This window comes from Xenopus laevis, chromosome 4L (assembly GCF_017654675.1).
Source record: "Xenopus laevis strain J_2021 chromosome 4L, Xenopus_laevis_v10.1, whole genome shotgun sequence".
Taxonomy (NCBI): domain Eukaryota; kingdom Metazoa; phylum Chordata; class Amphibia; order Anura; family Pipidae; genus Xenopus; species Xenopus laevis.
In genome coordinates this window covers 96,276,964-96,304,502 of record NC_054377.1, presented here as the reverse complement: position 1 = coordinate 96,304,502, position 27,539 = coordinate 96,276,964, and the positions used below count along the sequence as shown (strand labels likewise).

At 39.3% G+C, this 27,539-nt stretch overlaps 1 protein-coding gene across 5 annotated transcripts in view; it reads left to right on the top strand.

The window, feature by feature from the left end:
- cacna1e.L (calcium channel, voltage-dependent, R type, alpha 1E subunit L homeolog) overlaps positions 1-27,539 on the top strand; it is a 393,059-nt gene that overhangs the window by 154,770 nt on the left and 210,750 nt on the right. For all 5 annotated transcript variants that reach the window (XM_041590515.1, XM_041590513.1, XM_041590512.1 and 2 more), the window contains exon 3: positions 21,772-22,038. In XM_041590515.1, coding sequence (XP_041446449.1) covers positions 21,772-22,038 — 267 coding nt within the window. The remainder of the gene's footprint in view (positions 1-21,771; positions 22,039-27,539) is intronic.

Here is a 27,539-nt window from a genome sequence, read left to right as displayed (position 1 = left end):
TAAAACCTATAATAATAGTGCCATTTTCAGTTTTAGTTGGGTGTAAAAGTAAATGCAAACCTTGATAAAAACTGTGATTAGCTCTTTGTTATGGATCCTTTCAAATGTAGCAATGCATGGCATGACTACAACAGTAAAATATACTGTTAATTTTAATTTAATGTATTACACTGTAAGGCATTCTACACTCCTGTTCAGGTAAGACACAAGACAAGTACATCTGTATTGTGGGTAAGGAAAATCCCACTTGTCCATGTATCAAAAGCCTTTATACTTTTATATGTATATTATGTATTTATATTGTGTGTAGATAGATAGATAGATAGATAGATAGATAGATAGATAGATAGATAGATAGATAGATAGATAGATAGATAGAAATACATGTTAATAATAGATAGATAGATGATAGATAGATAGATGATAGAAAATGTAGATAGATAGATAGATAGATAGATAGAAATACATGTTAATAATAGATAGATGATAGATAGATAGATAGATAGATAGATAGATAGATAGATGATAGATAATGTAGATAGATAGATACTGTAGATACTGTAGATACTGTAGATAGATAGATAGAAATACATGTTAATAATAGATAGATGATAGATAGATAGATAGATAGATAGATAGATAGATAGATAGATAGATAGATAGATAGATAGATAGATAGATAGATAGATAGATAGATAGATAGATAGATAGATTGATAGATAATGTAGATAGATAGATAGATAGATAGATAGATAGATAGATAGATAGATAGATAGATAGATAGATAGAAAAACTACATGCAGTTACCAACAACCTCTCAATATCAGTAAAAATCCATAAATATAAACCAATGCATAGGGAGATTTCAATCAATCTGATGTGGCTGTCCCTTCAATAGTTGTATTACAGTACCGCAGTGCAGGTCATCTCTTGGCTTGCAATTATTTGCCATTTACTGCTCTCCAATCTGTTTTACTAGTGAAACCAAATGATTCATGCTGTGAGTCCCTGGTAAGTTGCATGAGTCAGTTGGATGCAGCAGATAGATAGATAGATAGATAGATACTGTAGATAGATAGATAGATAGATAGATAGATAGATAGATAGATAGATAGATAGATAGATAGATAGATACTGTAGATAGATACTGTAGATCGATAGATCGATAGATAGATAGATAGATATATAGATAGATAGATAGATACTATAGATAGATAGATACTATAGATATATAGATACTATAGATAGATAGATACTATAGATAGATAGATACTATAGATATATAGATACTATAGATAGATAGATACTATAGATAGATAGATACTATAGATAGATAGATAGATAGATAGATAGATAGATAGATAGATAGATATATAGATAGATAGATACCGTAGAAGATAGAGATAGATAGATACTGTAGAAGATAGATAGATAGATAGATACCGTAGAAGATGGAGATAGAAAGATAGATAGATAGATAGATAGATACTGTAGATAGCTAGATACTGTAGATAGATAGCTAGATACTGTAGATAGATACTGTAGAGAGATAGATAGATACTGTAGAGAGATAGATAGATAATGTAGAGAGAGAGAGAGAGAGAGAGAGAGAGAGAGAGAGAGAGAGAGAGAGAGAGAGAGAGAGAGAGAGAGAGAGAGAGAGAGAGAAAGATAGATGTTAGCATGTTTAATGTATAGATAAAAATATATATAGTTAGGTTTGGTTGAAAAAAGACAAAACTTCCTGCACACATATAAATATACACATTCGTATATAAATATATACGTATACCAATATATACGTATACCAATATACCAATAGCTATACTAACTATATACTAACTTGCATCTGATTCTGATATTTAGGAATTGTATTGCCTCATTATACATTTTACACAGGGACTAAGGTTTACCTGCAACTTAATTATTGCTTTCAAAGTTAAAACTTCCAAACATGTGCTCACCACTAATTTGAAATGGTGTATAGTTTATCATGTATAAGATCGTAACTGTTACGTCTATAGCCACTTTAAGTTGCAGGTAAGACTTAGTCCCTGTATAAAATGTATAATGAAGCAATTGAATTCTTAAGAAATCAGATGAAAGTTGAGTGTAGGAACTGGTCATACCAGGGATGACTTGGACTTAGTTGGCAAGTTTGAATATATTGCAATATATGGATAAACAATCCCTGTTTTGTTTAAAGGGGAAGGCATTTTTAGTAGTTTAAGGCACAAACCCCATATGTAATAATAGTTCATAATGCAAGCCAATGAAATTCCTTCTAAACTGCGCTAATCTTCCCTATGGCATTCTACAGTAGCAATGCACAGGAATTTGTAATGAACAAACTTATGCCCAGGCCTATATAACATCAGTGCAGAGAGGTGCATATTTAGAGATAATTATGTTGCCATGCCAAGTATTTTTGGAGCTCCATGGGGCCCTATATACTTCTGGGAGCTGCATCAGCTTCTGTATAGGTCTTCTCACAACAGACAGTTTGAATGTAATATGCCTTCTTTCTCTTTATAGGTAGTTTTACAGAGCTGTCAAGGGGATCACAGCAAATGGGTGCTCCCCCCTAATAAAATTTACCCAACACACCTCATCCCGTGCAAACCACTTATTACACGCCTACACTTCTTACTTGAGTGCAGTTCTGTGAGGTTGTGTGGAAAGGACAAGCAAAAAAGTGATTCTTGCAGTTTTGAGGTCCCTGCTAAAGCAATTAGGCCTCTGTCTATCAGGGACCTGGAAAATACATATTTCTGCCTTCCCAGCATGACAGCATCAGGGCAGGTTAGTAAGCAAAGCATATGACAGGACTGTGTGTATTTTAGCCAGGATTTAACACATAGAATAAGTAGCAAGAGCTATTTTAACTGAACGCTCCGTGAGATATCACTTTGTATTTAACCATGGTAATAAACACCGATGGACATTGCTTCTAATTTGTCCAGTCATAACTATTGAATGTACATGTTATCTATGTGAAAGATTGCGGAAATTTAGCTGTGTGTGTCATTTTGATTATTATGGCCCAATATAGTCATTTAATAGCGCAATCACTTCTGATTAGATTAGAGTTGTTTTGTATAGGCTGCCTGAGCTTATGAATTTAACAGAATGCTTTCTTGTAGATATTATGTAGGAGACATCTTCCATCAACTATGGTAAAAGTGGCATGTGAGCAGATAAAATAGATGCTTAGTTCTGTAATTCTCTGCCCACTGGTTACACAGGATTTTTTCCACTTATTTTTCTGGGGTAGTTCACCTTTAACTACTAGTAGGATTTAGACCTTGATGATATTTTGGGACAATTTTCAGGCGGTCTTAATTTTTTTTTATTGTGTTTTTTAATTAATTAGCTTTTTGTTCATCAGCTCTCTTAGTTTGGAATTTCATCAGCTGTCTGGTTGCTAGGGTCCACTTTACCATAGCCACAAGGTAGTGGTGTGAGAATAGAATATGAACAAGAGAGGAGTAATACGTTTATGGCTGCCAGGGATCAATGACCCCCATATGAATTCTGCAAAGAGGTTCAAGAAGGCAAATAATTAGTAAATTATAAAAAATGAAGACCAATTATAAAGTTACTAAGAGTATGCCATTCTTTAACATAATAAAAGCTAACATACATTTAAACTACCCATTTAAGGTCATAATGGTGGAAATGTACAAAATGGATATGCAGAAAACAGAAAAGTGGGCAGTGTGCAGAAAAATAAAGCGATTGCTTGTGGCATCTAGTATATAGATAGAGTAGACCCCTGGTTGCTTTCTGTACTCCTTTATGTTCCTCTCTTGATGAATAAACATTGTTCCTGGTTTGAGAGCACAGCCTCATTGATTGAACCATAGTTCTCACCTCTTTACCTGGTGACTTTTATCTTTCATCTGTTGGGATATGTGCACCCTTACTGCAACTTGCCAGTGGTGAGCAATGCTGTATTAAATAATATATTGTGCACTGTACTCTGTGGTCTGCCTTTCAGTTTTAATTTGGGTGCTTATTACAGGATTGGATGACTGGACTGTTACTTTGAGTGACTTGGTAATTGGGGTGATTACTCCCATAAATCTATGTGAAATGGCAAGTCTGAACCTGGGTCTATGTTTCCATACTTCCTGTGTATACTTTTTTTTTATAATACTGCTATTTATTACATTTTCCCCATACTTTCCTCAAGTTTCTTTTTTTTAACTTTCTCTTTATTGATTTTTCACATTTTCATTTACAATAAAGTATTGGAATTTTCAAATTCTCTTTTACAAATAGCATTGGATTTCCACATTGCCGTTTACCATAAAGCCAACATTATACTTCCAATAATCCTGTGTAAAGGTGCCCATACACTGAGAGATCAGCTCGTTTGGCAATGTCGCCAAACGAGCGGATCTCCCTCCGATATGCCCTCCGATATGCCCACCTTCAGCAAAATCGGGCTGATCCGATCGTGGGCCTTAGGGCCCAACGATCGGATCCTAACGATGCCTTAACGGGCGGTCGGATCGCGGGACCGCATCAACGAATAGATGCGGCCGCGATCCGACGGGATTTTCTGTCCCATCCGATCGAGATCTGGCCGACTTTCGGCCAGATCTCGATCGGTGAAGCCCGTCGGGGGGCCCCATACACGGGCCAATAAGCTGCCGACACGGTCTGTCGGCAGCTTTTATCGGCCCGTGTATGGCCACCTTTACTTCACATAATTGGTACAATCATGAGGCATTTATCTTTACCAGAAAAAAAACATACTCAAGCAATTAACTCAGAGCTATGGGTAAACCATCCATACTTAAGAATTGGCAACTACCTCAGGATATAAGTAAGGGAGATGTAAACCAACAAATAGTAAAACAAATAAAAAACGAAACTCCTCCTTGGGCAAGTCCTTTACAAAGGTATGACCGTGATATTTGTGCTGAAATATTGGTGGCTATGGTTATGGCTGTGGCTCCCCCCTTTATTGACCCTTCCCATTCACGATCCCGTTCCGTTTGGACATGGGAGTTGCAATGATAAGAAAAGTTGACCAAATGATTAAACCTGGCCAGATCAGCTCCGATAGGCCCTTATACAATCTAAGTAGAGTCCCAAGCAGACCAAATCCTATTGAAACTGTCCACTGTATCATTACAATATGCCGTTAGGTATTCCATCCTCCGAATGAAGCGGACTCTGTCCAAAAAGTCTGTTTCAGATGGGGGATGGGTACATTTCCATTTCCCCGCAATTGCGCATCTTGCCCCAGTAAGCAAAGCATTCACCAATTTCTGTATGGGATTTTCAAGGCCGGGGACTCTTTTCCCTAGTATAAAAATCAAAGGATCAGGTTGTACGTCAAGAAGCAGCACTCTTTGTAGCCAAAGTCTCACCATTGTCCAGTATGTTTGAATGCCTGGGCCGGACCAGAACACATGTATTAATGTCCCCTCCATGTTACAGCCCCACAGGAAGTTGTCAGTGGGAACATCTTATATGGCAGGGAGGGAGTATGATACCAGCCCATCATTATCTTATAAATGTTCTCTTTCAAAGTAATACAAAGTGGAGTTTTAGTTGCATTGTCCCAGATATTACGCCAAGTTTCTAACTCCACAGGGTGACCCAGAGCTTCTTCCCATTTGTTCATATATGTATGGGGGGCAGTGGTGAGATTTTTTTTATTAAACAGCGAATACCATTGCGAAATTAATTTTCTCTGGGAGTAGCCCCCCCTACATATACGCACCGCCGGGTTGTGTTCTGGCGTCAAACCATTTGGGCATAAGGATAGGGCCAGATGTCTCAACTGTAGATATTGCAAACTAGTGAGACTTTCCAGGTTATGTTCTCCAAGCATTTCTTGGTATTGTTTAAGTTTCCCAGTGAGGGGGTGAAACAGTCTTCCCAAGTGAAAGAGATCTCCTCTAGTAGCTAATGCAATAAAATCTCTCCTCAAGTTTCTTAATGCATTCTCCCATACTATCATTTAATCCCTGCTGCAGGCAGCTCACACATACTGTTTGGCAATTAGTTGTTCAGATCACTGACTTATGCTTGACTCTGTGCATTAGACAAAGGGAAATTGCTTATACTGGTTCAACCTAAAAATTATCTGCTGTTACCGCCAATTGTTTCTGCTATCTGTCTGAGACTCACAGCATGAGAACTATGTTTTAAACAGGAGAACTTGTTAGCTTGAGAGCACTCACTAACAAAACATGCTACATTCTAAAAAAGTAACAAACAAAAACTGGCAAATAGGTCTCTATTACTATAATTTGTATTATCCTAGTAGCAGTTTTCCTTTTTAAGGCCAACCAAACAACCACTATAAAAGATGACTGTGCCATTTAAATCATTTTAAAAATTTTAACCTGGAGCTTTAAGTCAAGGCATAACCGGTATATATTATTTTTGTTCATAAATATAAAAGCAGAAAGGTGCATGCTAAGAGAAATGAGTCAGTTATACAATGAGCAATTTACTATTGAATTACAATCAATATATATTACTAATACTCAGGAGACAAGTGCAAGAGCGCTAAATCATGCCCCTTAAGAGTTAATTCACTTGCATTTGGAGCAAATCTGTACTTTGCTACAATGAAAAATGTAGCAAAAATGCAGTGTGGGTGGACACAAGGTAGGCAATAGAACAGAGTGTTAGGACAGGGCTCCTTGCAAGTATGACTCAAGTTAGGGGTCAGGCAGGGAGAGAGATAATGGACACCCAACCCACCCTTCAAAAATACAGAACTGCTAAATGCAGGCAGCACTTTATTCATCCTGAAAGCACAAATCCTTGTGTGACATTCTGGAATACAAGGGGGCAAATTCACTATGAGTGGAAAATGCTTCGCCGCACTTCGCCAGGCGTAGTTTCGCCAGGACATGCGCAAATTCAAGAAGATCTGAAGTTGTGCACAGGTTACCGAACAGTTGCGAAGTTGCACTAGCGAAAATACAATAAGCAGTCCGAAGTTACGCTAGCGATGCCTAATTAGCATGTGGCGTTCAGTTAAAGTACAATGGACGTGTGTGCTGCAGCAACTACATTACACTACACAAGGCCAGGGAACCTTAAAATTATATAGATGTCTTATATTGCCCTACACATGTGCCCACTGTATAGTTTAGGTGCCAAATGTAGGGGGGAAGGAGGGTACCCCCAAAAAAAATTACGATCCTTTTCAGCCTATCACCCAGTAAATAGTAAAAAACGCCAGCATTTTTTGGGACTTAGAAAAATGTTTAACTTTTTTTCGACAAACTCCTATCTACTCTATTGCACTTCACCTGGTCTGAGCTGGCAAAGTAAAGTCTGGCGCAAGAGGTAACGTTCAGTAAAATCCACAATTTAGTAAATTAGCATAGTTAACTCGCCTCGCCAGAGCGCAACTTCGCCTGGCGTAAGGGTGCGAAGTAGCGATAGAGTATGTCTACTTCACTAGCAAATTTACGCCAGCACCCGTTAGTATATCACGCTGGCGAATTTTCACTAGCGTTAGCCACTTCGACCTTTGATAAATTTGCCCCAAGGACCCTTGCCTGTGGTCATTTAGGGCAGAACAGGGTGCAAAGTACCAAACATGGCAGCTTATTATTAACGGGGAAATTTCTATAAACATAAGCTACTTGTAAACATGTAATGGGTGTTTAATGTTCTTCACAAAAGATTCTCTTTCCACTTTCTTTTTTGCTTCACCCCACATTTCTATTTTTCTGCCCTTTTCCCTTATCTCAATTTCCTCTCAGACTTCTCCTTCCCCCTTATTTTCTGCCAGCCCCATCACCCTTTTGTTTTCCATTTGCTTCTCTGTTTTCCAGCAGAAATCATACTGTTCCCTTAAACCAGTAAATCTCTGCTGCCCATACCCTTGCTAATGTTTTGCCAAACATCGCTTACAGGTAACAGCAAGGAAGGATTTCTTAGCAGTCATAACCTTTTCCGTTCCCCAGTGTTGTTCCCTTGCTTTTGCCAGTGTGGAATCTCTAGTAAAATATTAGTGACAGAGGGTTACCCACTTTGACCTGCAGTGGCCCATAGGCAGTTAGTTGGACAGCCCTGCCCTGGAAGAAATATATTATAAATTATGTTACGTAAGCATGTGCAATAAAGTATGCAATGTAATCACGTTCTAACTATTGTATATGTGAAATAAAAAAATTTGTGTATATATATATATATATATATATTTATATACACACATACATATCTGCTTCAAGAACACGGAGCACTCATGGGACATAATATATGTTCAAAGCTTTAATGGTGTAATCACTTTCTAAATTATATATGTGAAATTAAAAAATTTAGTGTATATGTATGTATATATATATATATATATATATATATATATATATATATATATATATATATATATATATATATATATCCAGAACCAAAGCGAGCACTCTCAGGTCTTATTAGTCCAATAAAAGTGTTTTTATTTAACAAACAGAAGCTGACGTTTTGGCTAGCACTCTAGCCTTTCTCAAAGTGAAAAAATGTAACAACCACCAAACATTTAAACCCACAGAGGCGGGAAAAGGGAAGTGCTGACATCACTAAGTGTCAGTAGTGAGGGGGAAGGGAACTCAATAATGTGCAGGGTTAATTAAGTGCCCAAAGTACCAGAAACATGTATCACTAGCATATTGTGCATACCTAAGGAACAGTAGCGATAGCAACAAAGTGTACTTAATAACGTTCAATTAAATCAGAGAATGGTTACATTTGAAGAACGGTTATATTTCAAAAAAAGGTTACATGTTATCATCAAAACTTAAAGGTTCAAATTCATATGTGGTTATAGCTGTATACACTTAATTACAATTTCGATTGAACTATATTGCTTCATATGACATTGCTATAACCACATATGACTTTGAACCTTTAAGTTTTGATGATAACATGTAACCTTTTTTTGAAATATAACCGTTCTTCAAATGTTACCATTCTCTGATTTGTAGTTATGGTGGACATTACCAGCTAATGGTAAACGCACACGGGCAAAGTGGGTGCTTTTTAGGTGTATTACCGTGCGGTTCAGAGTCAGGGGTCCTGCTGGCGAGCAGGCAAACCCCTGTTTTAGCCATATAGAGACCCTAAATATCCAGGGCTCCAGATTTAGGACAGGAACTTCACCCGAAACCCACATATTTCCGTATAATGGGTATAGTAAGTATGTCTCGCCCATAGGGGAGGGTCCTATATCCATAGGTATCTGCAATACGGCAAAGGAAGGCTAAAAAAAGGATAAAAAAGATTTAGGTAGAGGAGGAGGGAATAAGTGGAGGAAGTTATTTATTCATCTAGGTTGAGGGGTGCAACATTGTTGCCAAATTGATGCAGCATTTTTGATAGATGTTAACTCTGAGTCAGTCAGAAACCCGGACTCTATAAGGTACCCACACGGGAACCCGATAAAACTGTAGATCCATATCGAACAAAAGCAGGAGTTTGACTATATAAAGCAACCCAAGGGTAAAGTCTCATTCAGCCCCGGGGGAGTGACTATGTCCAACCGATATATCCACTTGGATTCACTTCTCAGTAAAGCCAAATCTCTCTTCCCACCCCGTGGGAGTGGGGGTTGGTGGTCAATTGCCATGCAGCGAAGGGTGGGCAATCCGTGTCCCATCTGGAGAAAATGTCTGGCCACCGGTTGCTTGGCAGTTTTTTCTTTGAGTGCCTTGCTGATTGCTGATCTATGATTCGCAATCATGTCTTGTAGTGGGGTGTTGGTCTTGCCAACATAATATAAACCACATGGACAGGTAATTATGTATACCACAAAGGTTGTGGTGCAGGTCAGTCTGTGAAGAATTTTGAAGCGCTTACCATTGTGCGGATGTGGAAAGTCCTTCCCGGTGAGCATTGATCTACATGTTGTGCAGTCAGGGCATTTGTAACATCCGAGTTTTTGTTGCTCAGCTCTGGGTGTCACGATTTTTATTAATAAAGTCTGTTTTAACCAAAATGTCTCTTAGGTTGTGGTTCTTTCCGTAACCAAACATAGGCTGTGGGGACAGATGTAGGGAGAGAGTGTTGTCCATGGCTATGATTGGCCAATTTTTATACACACTTTTTTAAGATGTCTTGATATGTGTGAATATTTAGTAGTAAAGATCATTTGGGGGATGGCACAATCCTTTTTGGGTTTCTTTGTGAGTAGGTCAGTCTGTTTATAAGCCAATGCCCTTTGTAACTGCTGCTCCAGGATCTCCTCCTTATACCCTCTATTGAGAAACCTATCATAAGTTTCCTTTAGTTATTTCTGTGCCCTATCTGGGTCACTATTGTTGGGTATAGTGTGCAAAAATTGGGAATAGGGGATAGCCCTAATCATAGAGGGAGGGTAGTCACTGGCAGCATGTAGGGTCGTATTACGGTCCCTGGGTTTCCTATATAGGCTTGTGCCTAAACCGTCATGTGTCTTAAAGATCAGCAGATCGAGAAATTCAATACACTGATCACTGTAATTTAGGGTTAGTCTTATAGGAGTGTCAAGGGTGTTAAGCCCGTCAAAGAATTTAGCAAGAGTCATCGTGTCTCCTCTCCAAATGATGAGTAAATTGTCAATGTAGCGCAGATATGCTATTATGTTATCCGCCGCCCCCCCAATGATGTTTTCCTGTTCATATTGTAGCATGTAAAGGTTGGCGAAAGAGGGTGCGAGGGCACTACCCATTGCTGTCCCAGACGTCTGTAAGTAGAACGTGTTTTCAAATCTAAAGTAGTTTTTGGTCAAAGACAGTTTTAATAATTCGGAAATCAGAAATCAGGAAATCAGATATTCTGTCGGCACTGATCTGTCTACACGTGTTTCTAGGGCTCTTCTACACGCCTGTATACCCTGATCATGAGGTATAACCGTATATAGGCTATTAACATCCATCGTGGCTAGCAGGTATTGTTCGGGTAAGTTATTAAGTTTACTTAGGGTTTGAATAATGTGTGTAGCGTCACGTGTATAGGATGGCATTAAGGTGACAAGAGGTTGGAGAAAGAAATCTACGTAACTTCAGCTTTCTTTGGAATCTATGTATGTCTCCCAGTATCTCAATAGGTTCTGCTGTTTTTCTACGGATGAATGATAAACCCTTGTTCAGGAGGGATAGTTCACCCGGGGTAAGGATATGCTGACTAAGATTAAATATTACATTCGACTCGTGGGTTTGCCTCTTAGGTTTGTACCTCCCCGTCTGGTGGATCTTCTCTTCCTTTTGTTTTGTCTAATCGCGATCGTGTTTTCATATCTAAAAAATGGTCCTGTGTGGGTTGGGGGGCCAGAATCAGAATCAGTCGATTGGTCTGAGCTATCAACCGTTTGTAGGGACTGAGGTTTGTGTTTACGTCTGATATTAGTGAAACGATCAGTTCTCTTGCCCATTAACCACCCATAGACCCTTTTCTGTTTGTAGTCGTCCGCAACTTTACGTATCTTATTCTGTTTGAAGTTAGTGAGTTCTTGTATATGTCTCTCTACTACAGTATATCAGTCAGTTTTTTCAACCAGTCACATGAGTTATCTGTTTTTAGTGTTTCTAAATGGCTTGCTTCAAGTTTTTTTATATCCTCACGTACTGTCACTATGTCTTTCCCCACCTGTTCAACCACCAATAATATTAAGTCTAAGGAACAGCGGTTCAAAATAACGCACCATTTACTGCAAAAGTCCTGATTACTGCGGCCAATTGTTGGAATATTGTGGATTCTAAACCCCCTTGGGATGAATTTCTGTCGGTGGTAGATGGAAAGGAACACACCATGTAGTTGGAGGTCCACCTCTTTTATTTTCAAATCCAAGAGTTCATGGTATATATTAATAGTAGATTTACTCACGGTCTCATCAAAAGTTGTTCCTGGAAATTGGATCCGATCAGCATCTGACGCTATGAAGCCAAATTCCCTTGTGGAGTCGATGTTTAGTATCTGTTGTGTGTATGAATCCTCCATTCCCTCCTCCCTATTTCCTGGTATTGCCAGATGTCCTGGTGGTCACGAATAAGGCAAGGTGCCTTCCTGGGAACTCTTGTTTCGGCTGACGGTGCTACCATAAAGGGTCCAGCGACCCCATATGCAAACTAGTCCCAAAAGGTGCACATCGTTTACCGTGGAAATGCCCGGGTGCCTGCAATGGGGGAATAGATACGGGACTTTGTATAGTGCAAAATAGTTAAATACTTTATTTGAACTCAATATTTCGATCCAATACTAGGTTTGGGAACCTCTCTTACTTCTTTGGAGTTTTGTTTGTCATTGGCTAAGCTTTCAAAGTAGCAACTTCCTTTTAATATATAACATGCCTTATAGAAACAGTAGTATTTCAGTAGGGGCATAAAGTTTATTGGATTAACAGAAAATATGCAATATGCATCATAACAAAATTAGACAGGTGCATACATTTAGGTACCCAAAAAGAGATATTACATCAATACTTAGTTGAGCCTCATTTTGCAAATGTAACAGCCTCTAGACACCTCCTATAGCCTTTGATGAGTGTCTGGATTCTGGATGGTGGTATTTTTGACCATTTGTCCATACAAAATCTCTCCAGTTCAGTTAAATTTGATTGCTGCCGAGCATGGACAGCCTGCTTCAAATCATCCAATAGATTTTCAATGATATTCAAGTGGTGGGACTGTGACGGCCATTCCAGAATATTGTTCTTTTCCCTCTGCATAAATGCCTTTGTAGAGTTGAAGTGTGTTTAGGGTCATTGTCCTGTTGGAATAACCAACCCCTGCGTAACTTCAACCTTGTGACTGATGCTTGAACATTATCCTGAAGAATTTGTTGATATTGAGTTGAATTCATCCGACCCTCGACTTTCAGTCCCTGAACTAGCCACACAGCCCCACAGCATGATGGAACCTCCACCGAATTTGACAGTAGGTAGCAGGTGTTTTTCTTGGAATGCGGTGTTCTTCTGCTATGCAAAGTGATTTTTGTTATGACTAAGTTACTCAATTTTTGTCTCATCAGTCCAAAGCACTTTGTTCCAAAATGTCTAAATGAGCTTTTGCATACAACAAGCGACTCTGTTTGTGGCGTGAGTGCAAAAAAGGGCTTCTGTCTCATCACCCTGCCATACACATGTTCTTTTTTCAAATTGTGCTGAATTGTAGAATGATGTACAGATACGCCATCTGCAGAAAGATGTTCTTGTGGGTGTTTGGATGTAATCTTTGGGTTGTCTGTAACCATTCTCACAATCCTCCTCATATGCTCCTGTTTTTTTCTTGGCCTGCCAGACAGTGGCGGAACTACCGGGGGAGCAGGGGGTGCGAGTGGGCCAGGGCCCGCACCCCCCCAGGGCCCCCCTGGCAGCCCGTGCGCCACTGAAAATGCGGGCCGTACGGAGTAGTTACGCTACTGCTGCCAGACCTTGGTTTTACAGCAACTGTGCTTGTGGCCTTCCATTTCCTGATTACATTCCTAACATTTGAAACTGACAGTTTAAAACTCTGAGACAGCTTTTGAAAAATCTTTCAGATCTTTTGAGAGTTGTTTTTAGGATCCCATGCTGTCACTCTTCAGAGGAGAGTCAAACAGAAGCACAACTTGCTATTGGACATCTTAAATACCCTTTCTCATCAGGCCCGGATTTGTGGAGAGGCCTCCCAAGGAATAAAACAGAGGGAATGGGATGATGAACGACAGCGGGCCTAGCTATTTAAATCCGGCCCTGTTTCTCATGATTGGACACATCTGCCTATGAACAAACTAATCCAACCGATTTGGTGTTGCCAGTAATCAGTATTGAGCAGTTACATGCATTCAAATTAGCAAAATTACAAGGGTACCCAAATTTTTGCACAGCCACTTTTTAACATTTGATTTAATTCCATACAACTGAATACTGCTTCACTAAAAAAATCTTTGTTCAGAAAACACCCCAGTACTCTGATGTTCCTGGGAAGTGGAGTAAATTTTATGCAGACTGGGAGGGGTTCCCAAACTTTTTCATATACATATACATATTAATTTTAGTAGACTAAAGGTATGGAAATCCAACTTATGGAAAGATCCTTTATCCAGAAAACCCCAGGTCCTGTGTATTCTGGATAACAGGTTACGTACCTGTTTTCTTTTAATCTCACAACAAACTACTGTAGTTTAAGGTTTGGTTTTCTGACTTGGGAGCCTTGTCATGACTGGGGGTAAAACCAGGAGCAAAAAAAAAAAGATAAGCAGAGACATAATGCCAACTTTGCTCATAGTTTTTTAAAACACTTTATTTTCAATGTTTAGAACAACTGATACCATCAAGTATCTGTGACAATAGGTTTCAGTTATTAAGTGACAGGTAATAAAAATCACATGGTACAATCAGAAGGATATTGCGCACAGTACAACTATAGCATTGTCAAGTGCTGTATGCAAACTTATACAACCTAAAGAAAAACAGAAGAAAGAAAAGAAGAAAAAAAAAAGAAAAAAAAAAGGCAAAGAAAATTATATATGCAGGTTTAGGGTGATATTCAAGTAACATATCTAAGAAGGGGGTCAGGTGTTAACTGTTGTGTCAAATATAGTGTGAACTATATTATATAGAACTTTCAGGGAAGCAGGAGACCCAGGAGCTCCATGTCTCAATATATTTGGGCATTGAGGTATTACTAAGTGCCGAGAGGTACTCCATACGCTTTATTTCCACAATCTTATTCTGTAATTCCCCCATCGTGGGCTTGGTGGGTTGTTTCCATTTCTGGCATAGCAATCTCCTGGCTGCAGACAAGATGTGATTCAGCAGTTTCCTGACTGGCTTAATAAATTTGGTATCGGGTTTCCCTAAGAGAAATGTCCAAGGGTCTTTCCTTACATCCATCTGAAGAACCCTCCGGAGAAGCTCCTGCACCTCCTCCCAATAGGGGGTAATAATGCTTTGCTCATAGTTTATACAGAATGTTTAACACTAGCAGACTAAGCATTGTTGTAACCATATTGTCAGATTATTTTTCAACATGTGTTTAAAGTAAGGTAGATGAGTTTGTGTTGAACAAAATTTCAGGGGAGATATGATAAATAAGAGAATCCAAAGCAAACCCCAAAAATATTTTATATGGCTTCTGGTGATTGTGAACAGATGGGGATCGATTGATCCATTCACCCAGCAATCTCTGCAGAGTACACAGCTGTATTGTGCAGCTGCAACTCCATATAGTGTTTCATTGTTGTTTTACAGCTTCAACAAATGGAATATAAGGGACCCAAGCAACTAGCAACCAAAATACAAGATCCCCCCTCATTGATTTTCTCAAATTAGAAACAAAAGGGTTATTACTTTTAACACACCATGGCTCTTACTATAAATGATAGTGATTACAGGGACAATGGAGCTCAGACAAATAATAGTATAGCTTTGGCAAATTATACTTACTGTGTAATTACTGTTAGTGACCTAAAAAATCAAAAGTGTAAGTAAATGACTGTAATGGATTTGTCAGCTTTCCAGTATACTTAAGTGGGAAGTACAAAAATGGTTGTATTGCATAAAGGGTACGCATTAGACCCCGATCAATAGAAAACTAAATGAACAATTAAATAGAGCAATTAAATGGACTGTTTTCCAAAGGAACACCCTCCAATGTTTAAGTCATTCTGTTTTGGCCAGTGTCAATTTATATTGGTATCTAACTAAATGAAATTGTTCTCTGCTTTATTTGGAAGGAAATTTTAATAGTGAAACAGATGGAGAAACCTCTGCACTGGTGCCAATAGGACTTGCTCCATCTCCATGCAGTAAAGAGCAATGGAGCATTTTAGAGGCAGAAAAATTAGACACAACAATCTCACCCCAGGGATGAGAAATCAAGGACTTAGCTGCAATAACTATGAGGTTTGGAGTGGCAGATCAGTCTGATAATTCATCCAATAACAGCAACTCGATCTGATTTTGTAGAAGGCAACAATTTCCCATTTTCACTGAAAATGTGGTCATGATTGTAAGCTACAAATCTAATCAAACTATATGAACTTGAACAGAATCGAGATACATTCCAATCAGACAGTTTTTTAATTCCAATTCTGCCTTCCAAAGCTGCATTAAAAAAAAGATCATTGAATCAAGTTAAACTGTGACCATGTTGCTTAGCTGACGACGTTATTTATTCCTGCTTTACAGGACTTGTTGGAAAGGCCGTGCCAAATTAACAATGTTAGCCAGGTAGCCTAGCATTTACTGTTCATTACGCAAAATAATTACTGGAGTAATGCATCGCTATGGATATTTTCAGAACTCTTTTGTCTAATATTGTGTAGCTGCACTTCATTTAGCATCCTGCATTAGTTAACCTATTTATGCACCAGTAAGGTCTGTAATGGGCAACTCTGCATTGCAGCTCAGCCCCCTGTGGTGCCAATTTTAACAATGTCACTGTCCCTGCTCTTGATAAATGTGAACTATGTTTAGCACATGAGGCAGAAATGACTATATGATAAATGACTGGCTTCTCTTCATTGCCAAATGAAAGCTTTAATTGACAGATTTGCATGTGAGATCTTCACAAATTCCCTGTCTTCTAAAAGATCCTGCAGTGACACTAAAAACATAATTTAATTCGATCTGAGAGCTGAGGGGTTAAGGAATTGTGAGTGAATCATTTATCACTAACAAAGGATTTGTCTTGTGGAGTGGGGGGTGACCTACTGATATCTAATTGTGGTTAAAGATCAACTGGGTACTCCTTGTTAGCTTACCACTGGAGCAGTAGCATCACTAGAGGGGGGCGGGCCCTGGTGCGTGATGCGTAGCCAGGCCCCGCCCCCTCCGTACGGCCTCATTTGGCCGCATTTGTCAGTGGCGCGTGAGCTGCCGGGGGGCCCTGAGGGGGTGCAGGCCCTGGCCCGCTCGCACCCCTGCTCCCCCGGTAGTTCCGTCACTGTATTGGAGACTGCAATGAACTTGTGGGTTTTACATCTGTAAGTAGAATTAAACACCCAGATGTTGTGAATTGTAGTTCCCCTATTTGGAGGGTCAGGACCTCCCTGTTGTAGGCATTAATGGTGTCTATTAAAGGGGTGGTTCACCATTAAATTAACTTTTAATATCTTATAGAATGGCCCGTTCTAAGCAACTTCTGAATTGGTCTTCTTTATGTATTTTTTTTATCATTATTTGCCTTTTTGTTTGGATTCTTCACCGCTTTAAAGCGGTGGTCACTGACCCCATCTAAAAACAAATGCTCTGTAAAGCTATACTTTTATTGTTATTTCTACTTTTTATTACTCATCTTTCTATTTAGTCCCTCTCCTATTCATATTCCAATCTCTTATTCAAATCAGTGCATGGTTGCTAGGTTAATTTGGACCCTAGCAACCTGACTGCTGAAACTGCAAACTGGAGAGCTGCTGAATTAAGAGCTAAATAACTCAAAAACCACAAATAATAAAAAAATGAAAACCAATTGCAAATTGTCTCAGAATATCACTCTCTATGTCATATTAAAAGTTAATTTGAAGGTGAACAACCCCTTTAAGCAGCATTTTCGAAGCATGACCCCAACACATAGATGGAGTTAGAGAACTGAGAGCCTCTCATATTTAAGAAACTATGGCCCTATCTGTTGATGAGCAGGGAATAGCATAAATCATATGAAACCTGAAACTCCATTCCTTGTTAAAATTCCCAGCATCCCCTTGACAGCATAAATGGCCTTTCATGATGCTGAAATAAAGCATTCTGTCAGTATTGCTTCAGCAATGTGATTCCTCCATTATCTGGAAGCCCATTACCCATAAAGCTCTGAATTACGGGAAGACTTCATATAAAATATGGCGTGTTTAGCCATATTAATTTTTAGGGTTTAGTTCTCCTTTAAAAGACCTGTTAACTGAAGGCTTAGCCATTTACTATGCTTCTACCTAGTGCTGCTTTTCAGTTGCCTTGAAAGGGATGGGGGTAATTCTTGTTATAATTTTTTATGTTTCCGTTATTTAATGGCAATAAAACTGTCTCACCTTATCAAACGTTTATCAGGGCAGGCACCAGGGTGGCACAGATGTGCCCTTTCATTACTGGGGCCTTGAAAATAGGTGATACAATTTGGAGCACTTAAGAGGGTGTAAGGAGAAGGGGTCCTGTCATCGGAAAACATGTTTTTTTCAAAACGCATCAGTTAATAGTACTACTCCAGCAGAATTCTGCACTGAAATCCATTTTTCAAAAGAACAGATTTTTTTATATTTAATTTTGAAATCTGACACGGGGCTAGACATTTTGTCAATTTCCCAGCTGCCCCTGATCATGTGACTTGTGCCTGCATTTTAGGAGAGAATTGCTTTCTGGCAGGCTGCTGTTTTTCCTTCTCAATGTAACTGAATGTGTCTCAGTGGGACATGGGTTTTTACTATTGAGTGTTGTTCTTAGAACTACCAGGCAGCTGTTATCTTGTGTTAGGGAGCTGCTATCTGGTTACCTTCCCATTGTTCTTTTGTTTGGCTGCTGGGGGAAAGGGAGGGGGTGATATCACTCCAACTTGCAGTAAAGTGTCACTGAAGTTTATCAGAGCACAAGTCACATGACTGGGGGCAGCTGGGAAATTGACAATATGTCTAGCCCCATGTCAGATTTCAAAATTGAATATAAAAAAATCTGTTTGCTCTTTTGAGAAATGGATTTCAGTGCAGAATTCTGCTGGAGTAGCACTATTAACTGATTCATTTTGAAAAAAAAAGATTTTCCCATGACAGTATCCCTTTAATATAATCTGCCATTACAACCTCATCGGACAGGGAATTCCACAACCCTACTGTCCTCACTGTGATAAACCACCTACACCGCTTCAAAATAAAGTTATGTTCCTCTAGTCTAAAAGGGTGGCCTCTGGTGCAGTGATCCTCTTTATGGGAAAAAAGATTCCCCACTATCTGTCTATAATGCCCTCTAATATACTAAGTTCTCGCAACCCCAACCTCAACAGTTTTCCTCTAGCCCAGTGCTTTTCAACTCCTGTGGTACTGAGAGCAACATTTTTCTGGCCTACATGGTGGAGAGACAATAATGGAAACCAGTGTTGACCATGCCCTTATTTTAAACCACACCTAGTTTAAACCACACTCACGTCATCTTTTAAGACCATATCCACATTAATGTCGTAACACAACAAAAAAAAGGTTGGTGCTCATTGTGGGAATATCACTCATATATGAAAAATGTAAGTCATATTAAAACACACCCTTAGATATATATGCCTCCTCCTCCCCTCTAGATAACACAGCCCCCCCCCAGCACATGACTAAAGACCTTAGGGACCTATAACAACAATTTTCATATGCTAACAACCCCCCAGAAAAAAACCCTACCAGGCTCATGTCCTACAGTTGAAATAGGGCAGGCAGAGTATGACACACACAGGGAGCATAAGGATGACAGTGTATGACACACACACAGGGAGTATATGGCAGGCAGAATACAACAGGAGACAGGGAAACCTATCAGGACCACTCTAAGATGAACAGGTCATGTTGTGCTACATACAGTGACACAGTTCTGGTGCTCCTCCATCAATCTGTATGAGTGGTGAACAGGGTGGATTTATAACTTATCAAATCAATTTGGATGGTGTGCAATGAAATGAAAAGGCAATACAGAAGATTTGGATAATAAAAAAAATTTAACATAAATTGGTGTATGAGGGTGAAAAAATTCACACATCCATCCCGTTCAACCTCTTTACCCATATGAAACCTACCTAACTGATGCCTCTCCATTTGTCTCAGTGGTAATGTAGTTACATAGATGACGGGTCTGGCCTTAGGGTAGATGGCACCCTTTGTGACAATCTCATCTGAACCTGGTTTATGAATAATATCTTCCTCTCCAAAGCACACTGATAGTCTGCATTATTCTTGATTTGATGATTTTGATTTTTTTTAATAAAAGCTGTTTAGTTTGGCATACAAACTGTTATCTGGCTACTAGGGTCACTAACCCCAGCAACAAGGTAACGGTTTACAAATAACTAATAATAATCTGATTTACAGATTCCAGGAGAGAGAGGCAGAATAGTTAAGCAAATGGTGCTCACAAAGGTTATTATGACACAACTGTTAGCCTAGAACCTGCAATATAGTACTAAATATAAAGGCTATGGAATTATCTTGCCCAACCTTTTTTGTAGGACTTCCAGAGAAAATCTGGAATGAAACAGCCTTTATATGAAGCCATTGCTGTCTTTCTCAACAATATAAAGGTTCCGATTAGGCCACCATCTCTTTTTCTAAAATTAGACCACCATTTCAAGGAGGAGATGAAAACTCTTCAGGTCAATTTTAGCCAAAATTGTCTGAAAATGCCCTGTGTCAGTGTCTGTAAAGTACCAGAGTCCAATGGGTTCTCAGCACCCTACTACAAAGATGTAGCACCACCCTGGTCCCCCCACTTTACAGATATCATAGAACTGAATTGAAAAGGGCAAAACACAAGTCTTTCTCAAGATGAACAAATAATTATGCTTCATTTAGTGAGTGTAACATGCTTGCGAAGGAACATATGATGTTGCATCAAACCCACAATCTATGCCATATTTAACACATTGTTGCTCATATTCATTTGGCACTGAATAAGATCTGTAAGGAGCCATGATACATCAAAATAAAAGCTAAGATTCCCGACTCTCAGATACATGCTTTGTAATTAAATGTATGGCTTTACAGTCTTCCAGGTCTCAGTGTCAAAACATGTTGAACATACAAATGAGTGTAACTGTTAATAATAGTATGCCTAGCCCTGCACCCTCTGATTCCTGCACCCTCTGATTCCAGCACCCCCTCCCTGTGATCTGCCAGATTCTTCTCCTGGGGAGGTAATGAGTGGATCGCAGGAGGGAGGATGGGAGAACATTAGATTATGCGAGTCCCTTCAGTTAGAGAGATGAAAGGGGAGGGCTGGGCTCATGCACTCTACTAGTCTCCAGGAGGGAGTGAAGCACATTTTGGCACCACTATAGCTGCATGTTAGCGCTGGCGGGAGCAAAGGAGCAGATCGGCGCAGGGAGGGAGCATCAGGCCGGCTACAGCATGTATGTAGGCTCTTGCCGCTCTTTCTTTGTGTCTTTTACTATCATTGTGTTGCCTTACCCCAAATGATTTACTGATGTCTGATTTCCTCCCCCGAGGCTCAGAGTAGCGACAGCGAGGGTTCAGCACAGGGGAACACCAGACGATTTGTCGCTACCTCGTGCGTCTGATCCCAGTGTGTGTGCTGATGAGAATATCAAGTTCACTTACAGCTGCAGTCCTACCTGTTCCACCCAGGCTGCCCATCCACTATCAGTTGCCCTTATCTAGGGGAGAGAATGTGGGAAGCTTTTAAGTGATTGAGGCTTTGTTGTTGCTGCTTACATATTGCATGTTCTTTTCTTTTCTCGTCTTACCCCCCTTGGGGTGGAGGGGGGTGTTTGTATCTCCCAAATGGATGAGATGGTGGTATTCCCAAATTGGATTCCGTTACGCGCTCCCGGCGTCTGCGCTTTTCTCTTAGACGCAGTTTGTAGGCGCGCAGACGTGTTCTCGCTGCAGATTGCCAATTAATTAATGAGGCTGCTTGCCTATCAGCGCTGGGTCCTGTTTTTCATCTTTGCAGCGTGGAAGTCGTGGCTGTTCATCATTCTGTGTTTATTCTGCCTTCCATTTAGCGCTGAGATCATTGTGCAGAGTGGGGATTAAAGGGCAAGTGGTTGCGGTGGCATTGCTTTGTATTAGGTCTCACTGACTCCTGCACACCTGGGGCCACGCTTTACACCTTATCTTTCTCTTGTTAACTTGCAGGATGGCTCGATTCGGAGAGGCTGTGACTGGCAGGTTGAGCTCGGCCGATGGGGGCTCAGAGAGGAGCAAGACCCTACAAGGTTCCCCTGCTGCACCTGTTGGGACGCAAGCAGCTTTCAAGCAATCCAAAGCCCAGAGGGCAAGGACCATGGCTTTATACAACCCCATCCCTGTCAGACATAACTGCTTCACCGTAAACAGGTCTCTCTTCATTTTCGGAGAAGATAATATTATCAGGAAATACGCCAAGAAGCTCATTGATTGGCCATATCCTTTTTTTTTTACTTATTGGGAAGCTCTGCTATTCCATGGGATGTGCACCCATATTTATGGCACAGGTTAGTGCCCTCATAATAACCCCTGCAATTAGTGGCAGTGTGACTTCAAGCTTCTAGTGCAAGGTAAGATTTTGCTTGGCTAGCATGAGCAATGTTGGTGAGCAGGAATTCAATCATATCTCCAAACACTCACCATATGCTTGTAATATTACACTATCTAATATATTCTTTATGGCAATTTCAATAATTCAGTTTTTTTTAATAATTGCTACAAATGGCATTATAAATGTATCTCTTTTTCGCTGAGGACACCCAAGGGATCTTGAGTCCAGTTTATTTCAACCCAGGTAGGAGGTACAAGCATCTCTGAAAATGAATTGGCCAACAGCCTCCGAAATTCCCTGCCTCTGTTGCTCAACTTCAACTGAGCCTAGTGCTGCTCTTCTTTACTGCACCAGAGCTGAGAGAGACCCCCTCCCTTATTCTTATCGCACTGATTCATTATTAAAGGCATGATGAGCACATGTAGCCTTCCCATATAATACACTTCTTTGTGCAGTTTGCATGGAATCATGCTTGAGACCTATACACACTACCCTAGCACACAGTGGGGCAAAGAGAAGTATTTCTGTAGAAAGATGAAGGAAGAATAGCGTTTCTGTAATAAGAAATATGGAGTATATTATGTTCATATATGGAAAACACCCCCACTTTTAGTATCAGCACCACAGACAGCTCCTACTGAGTGACATTCTGTAAGCGCTGCACTGGCTCAGCGGCTGCGCTGCAATTTATCAGAAATCAACCCAGGGGACTGAGAAGGTGGCACTCACTAACCAGCTATTGTTTTCCATTTACACTATGATATCTGCTATTGTCACGAGATTCCAGCTAAAGCCATTGCCATTTCTTTATTTTTCTTTTATTCCTGTTCCAAAAACGTGTTGCCTTTTTTGTTCAATACAGAAATTCATTAATGTCATTAATTAGCCATATTTATTAGCACTTAGTAGAAAACTGTAACATTCTTGGACTCACATCTTTACTACACTCTGACTGTAAGTCACATGGTATTTCTGACAGATGGTGTATACATTTCATGCTGTTGTTTTCGTTGTGCCATCTTTATGTGTTATGTTGTTTGCTTAGCTCTAAAATGAAACTAGCTATAGCAACTATATATATATATATATATATATATATATATATATATATATATATATATATATATATATATATATACATATATTTATTTATTTATATTTATTAATCATGTGCTATTGATGAAAATGTCTGTACTCATACCCACAGGTGAGATGCACATAAAGGTCAGCAATCCTATGTTACTGAGGTGTATGCGTGTGCATATAAACAGATGGATCCAGAGTTATTCCATTTTCCTCTGTGATTATCCCAAGATAATGCAGATAATTGCATTATCTACATTTGTTACTGTTGTTTCTTGGAGAAGCTAACAATATAACTTGATTTAACTCACTGTGACAAATGGGATAACTCTGGATCCTTGTGTGACTGTGTGTATGTAGCAGACACTGTGTGTGTGTATGTATGTATGTATGTATATATATATATATATATATATATATATATATATATATATATATATATATATGAAAAAGTTTGGAAACCGCTCTCAGCCTGCATAATAATTCACTCCACTTTCAACAAAAAAAAAAGTTAACAGTGGTATGTCTTTCATTTCCCAGGAACATCTGAGTATTGGGGTGTTTTCTGAACAAAGATTTTTAGTGCAGCAGTATTCAGTTGTATGAATATGGCTGTGCAAAAATGTGGGTACCTTTGTAATCTTTGCAAATTTGAATGCATGTAACTGCTCAATACTGATTACACCAAATTGGTTGGATTAGCTCGTAAAGCCTTGAACTTCATAGGCAGGTGTGTCCAGTCATGAGAAGAGGTATTTAAGGTGGCCAAGTGCAAGTTATGCTTCTGTTTGACTCTCCTCTGAAGTGTGACAGCATGGGATCCTCAAAGCAACTCTCAAAAGATCTGAAAACTAAGATTGTTCAGTATCCTAGTTTAGGGGAAGGCTACAAAAAGCTATCTATGAGGTTTAAACTGTCAGTTTCAACTGTAAGGAATGTAATCAGGAAATGGAAGACCACAGGCACAGTTGCTGTAAAACCCAGGTCTGGTAGGCCAAGAAAAATACAGGAGCAGCATATGTGGAGGATTGTGAGAATGGTTACAGACAACCCAAAGATCACCTCGAAAGACCTGCAAGAACATCTTGCTGCAGATGATGTATCTGTACATCGTTCTACAATTCAGCGCAATTTGCACAAAGAACATCTGTATGGCAGGGTGATGAGAAAGAAGCGCCACAGGCAGAGTCACTTGTTGCAAAAGCTCATTCAGATACAGTCATTTTGGAACAAAGTACTTTGGACTGATGAGACAAAAATTTAGTTGTTTTGTCATAACAAAAAGAGCTTTGCAAGGAGGAAGAAGAACACTGCATTCCAAGAAAAACATCTGTTACCTACTGTCAAATTTGGTGGAGGTTCCATCATGGTGTGGGACTGTGTGGCTAGATCAGGGACTGGGGTCCTTGTTAACGTCGAGGGTCGGATGAATTCACCCCAATATTAACAAATTCCTCAGGATAATGTTCAAGCATCAGTCACAAAGTTGAAGTTACACAGGGGTTGGATATTCCAACAAGACAATGACCCTAAACACATTTTTAAAATCTACAAAGGCATTTATGCAGAGGCAGAAGTACAATATTCTGGAGTGCCCGTCACCCCCGACTTGAATATCATCAAAAATCTATGGGATGATTTGAAGCAGGCTGTCCATGCTCGGCAGCCATCAAATTTAACTGAATTGGAGAGATTTTGTATGGACGAATGGTCAAAAATACCACCATCCAGAATCCAGACACTCATCAAAGGCTATTGGAGGTGTCTAGAGGCTGTTACATTTGCAAAAGGAGGCTCAACTAAGTATTGATGTAATATCTCTGTTGGGGTGTCCAAATTTATGCACCTGTCTAATTTTGTTATGATGCATATTGCATATTTTCTGTTAATCCAATAAACTTTATGTCACTGCTGAAATACTACTGTTTCCATAAGGCATGTTATATACTAAAAGGAGGTTACTACTTTGAAAGCTCAGCCAATGATAAAATTCCATAGAATTAGGAGGGGTTACCAAACTTTTTCATATGACTGTATATGTGTGTGTGTATATATATATATATATATATATATATATATATATATATATATATATATATATATATATATATATATATATATATATATATATAAATATTCCACAGTACCCCAGTACCCACACTCAGACTATATATATATATATATATATATATATATATATATATATATATATATTTAAAAGGAGAAGATATGTCCACATTGACAGTTCTTTTTAAACAGAAAAAACATTTTATTGTGGAAGACTAATGTTTCAGCTAGCAATCCAGCTTTTATAAAAGTGAAAATGAACACACAAATGAGTCTAATAAATACAAAAATGGTGGGGAGGTACAGAGCAACATCAGGTCAAGTCAATGTGAGGGGACAAATAAACGTAGTGCATCATAAAAACATAATAGAAACACAAAAAGTAAAGCACATGTGTAAGAAGCAAGGTATGCTCAAAAGAGAAATACAATGTAGCAACCAACATGGTAATGCAAAGAACTAAATTGTTGCATCTCAATGATGTAAACATTAGAAATACTTAATTTAAGGATAGTGCTAGAGGTACTATCAGTATCCTGTACAAATGAAATAAATGTCACACAGTAATATACCTGTACCATCATCTGGGAAGCATTAGTGATATCAAATGTCTATGTTAGTAATACATGCTTTTAATAGTCTGTATATCGGCCCCTCTGGAGCACATTTCAACATAAAGATATACTTTAACTTACTTTGATTTAACTTACATAGACATTTGCTATTGTTCACCTTTTAGTCTGTGTCCTTCTGTCCTGCTGCAGACCAGAAAAAGGTCTATAGTAGGACCAAAAACCATAAACTGTAAATTTTCAACTGTATATTTCATTGATTAGGTCTGTGACATTTTAATTATATTTAACAGATAAAATATATAAGGGAAAATCAGGGTTTATCTGGACCATTTTGCTGGGGAGGACTTGTGGCCACTGAGTCTTGCACCCCAACTTCACCCACTTCTGTGGCATTAGGCCGGTAGTGGAGCATTTGTACAGTAAAATAACTCAATGTCCTGGTAAAGTGGATATTTGCTTCCATGTCTCTCTATTATTGGTGGTGTTTTTGTTTTGCTGCTCATGAAAGAATACAACCTGAAGCAAGGTTGCTGTGTAAATTATATGTATAACATTTAGAGAAAAGCATAGAATATTTCATAAACAAATGTCTGTGTTTGAAGTTAGGTAATTGTTGACCTATACTTTTGTATAGGTCTTTTGATCCTAACATGACAGGGATGCTTAGGGTTGAGCTCTATTTTGAAAGGAAAACGAAAACCCTAGATTCCTGACTAATCTTTAGAAATCCAATTCAGCAACAGATAGAGGATGGCGGGGTACATGGCTATGTACAGTCATGTCTATTTTTTTTAAATACTATGGACACTCTCCAGATTTTACAGGGCTATATCAATATGCCTTTAATAATAATATTAATAATAATAACTAAACGAATGTACAAAAAACAAACAACTTGCCATCCCAGCCACCTTGTTACTTACCTGTGTCATAAAGTGACACATTTTTGCTGCAGCAGAATTGCAAGGCATGATTTTACAGCAGTAAGTAATGGGGGGCTGGGTTGGGTTGTTAGTACTTCCACACTTTTTAAAGTGATATTTACTTATTCCAAAAAATCCTGAAAAGTATCAGTAGTACTTTAAATTGTAGTTGTGGCACCATTTTGTTAATGAATATATTATGCTATAACTGGCTTGTTGGATTCTGATTGTATCTGTAGTTCACTAGTTAGACAACAAACTGAACATTCCTTGGTGTCACCTCTACTCTGCATGCCCAAGCCAGGAATGCCTGAGACTAGGGTAATTTGGCCAGAGCCGGGCCAACCCGGCCAGACGCCCTAGGCAACCTGGCCGGGCACGGCGCCGGCTTAGTGTGCGCTGGCGCGCATGCGCGAAAATACGCACCGGTGCGCATGCGCGAAAATACGCATTTACAACTGAAATTACCGACGCCAGTCAGGGAGACACAGGACCTGACACGGGGTAGGCGACAGAGCAGGTACGTGCCTGGCGCCCCCTCAGCATTGCGCCCTAGGCACGTGCCTACTCTGCCTACCCCTAGTTCCGGCCCTGAATTTGGCTGTTCAGCTATTAGTTATTTCCCTGGGTCAGTGCAGTCCTTTCCTAAAATAGGCACTGGCCCCAAGGTAAAAAAAACGTAGCAATTGGATGAACTGGGGGTGCCTAATATATTGTTAAATTCACCTTATCTTATTT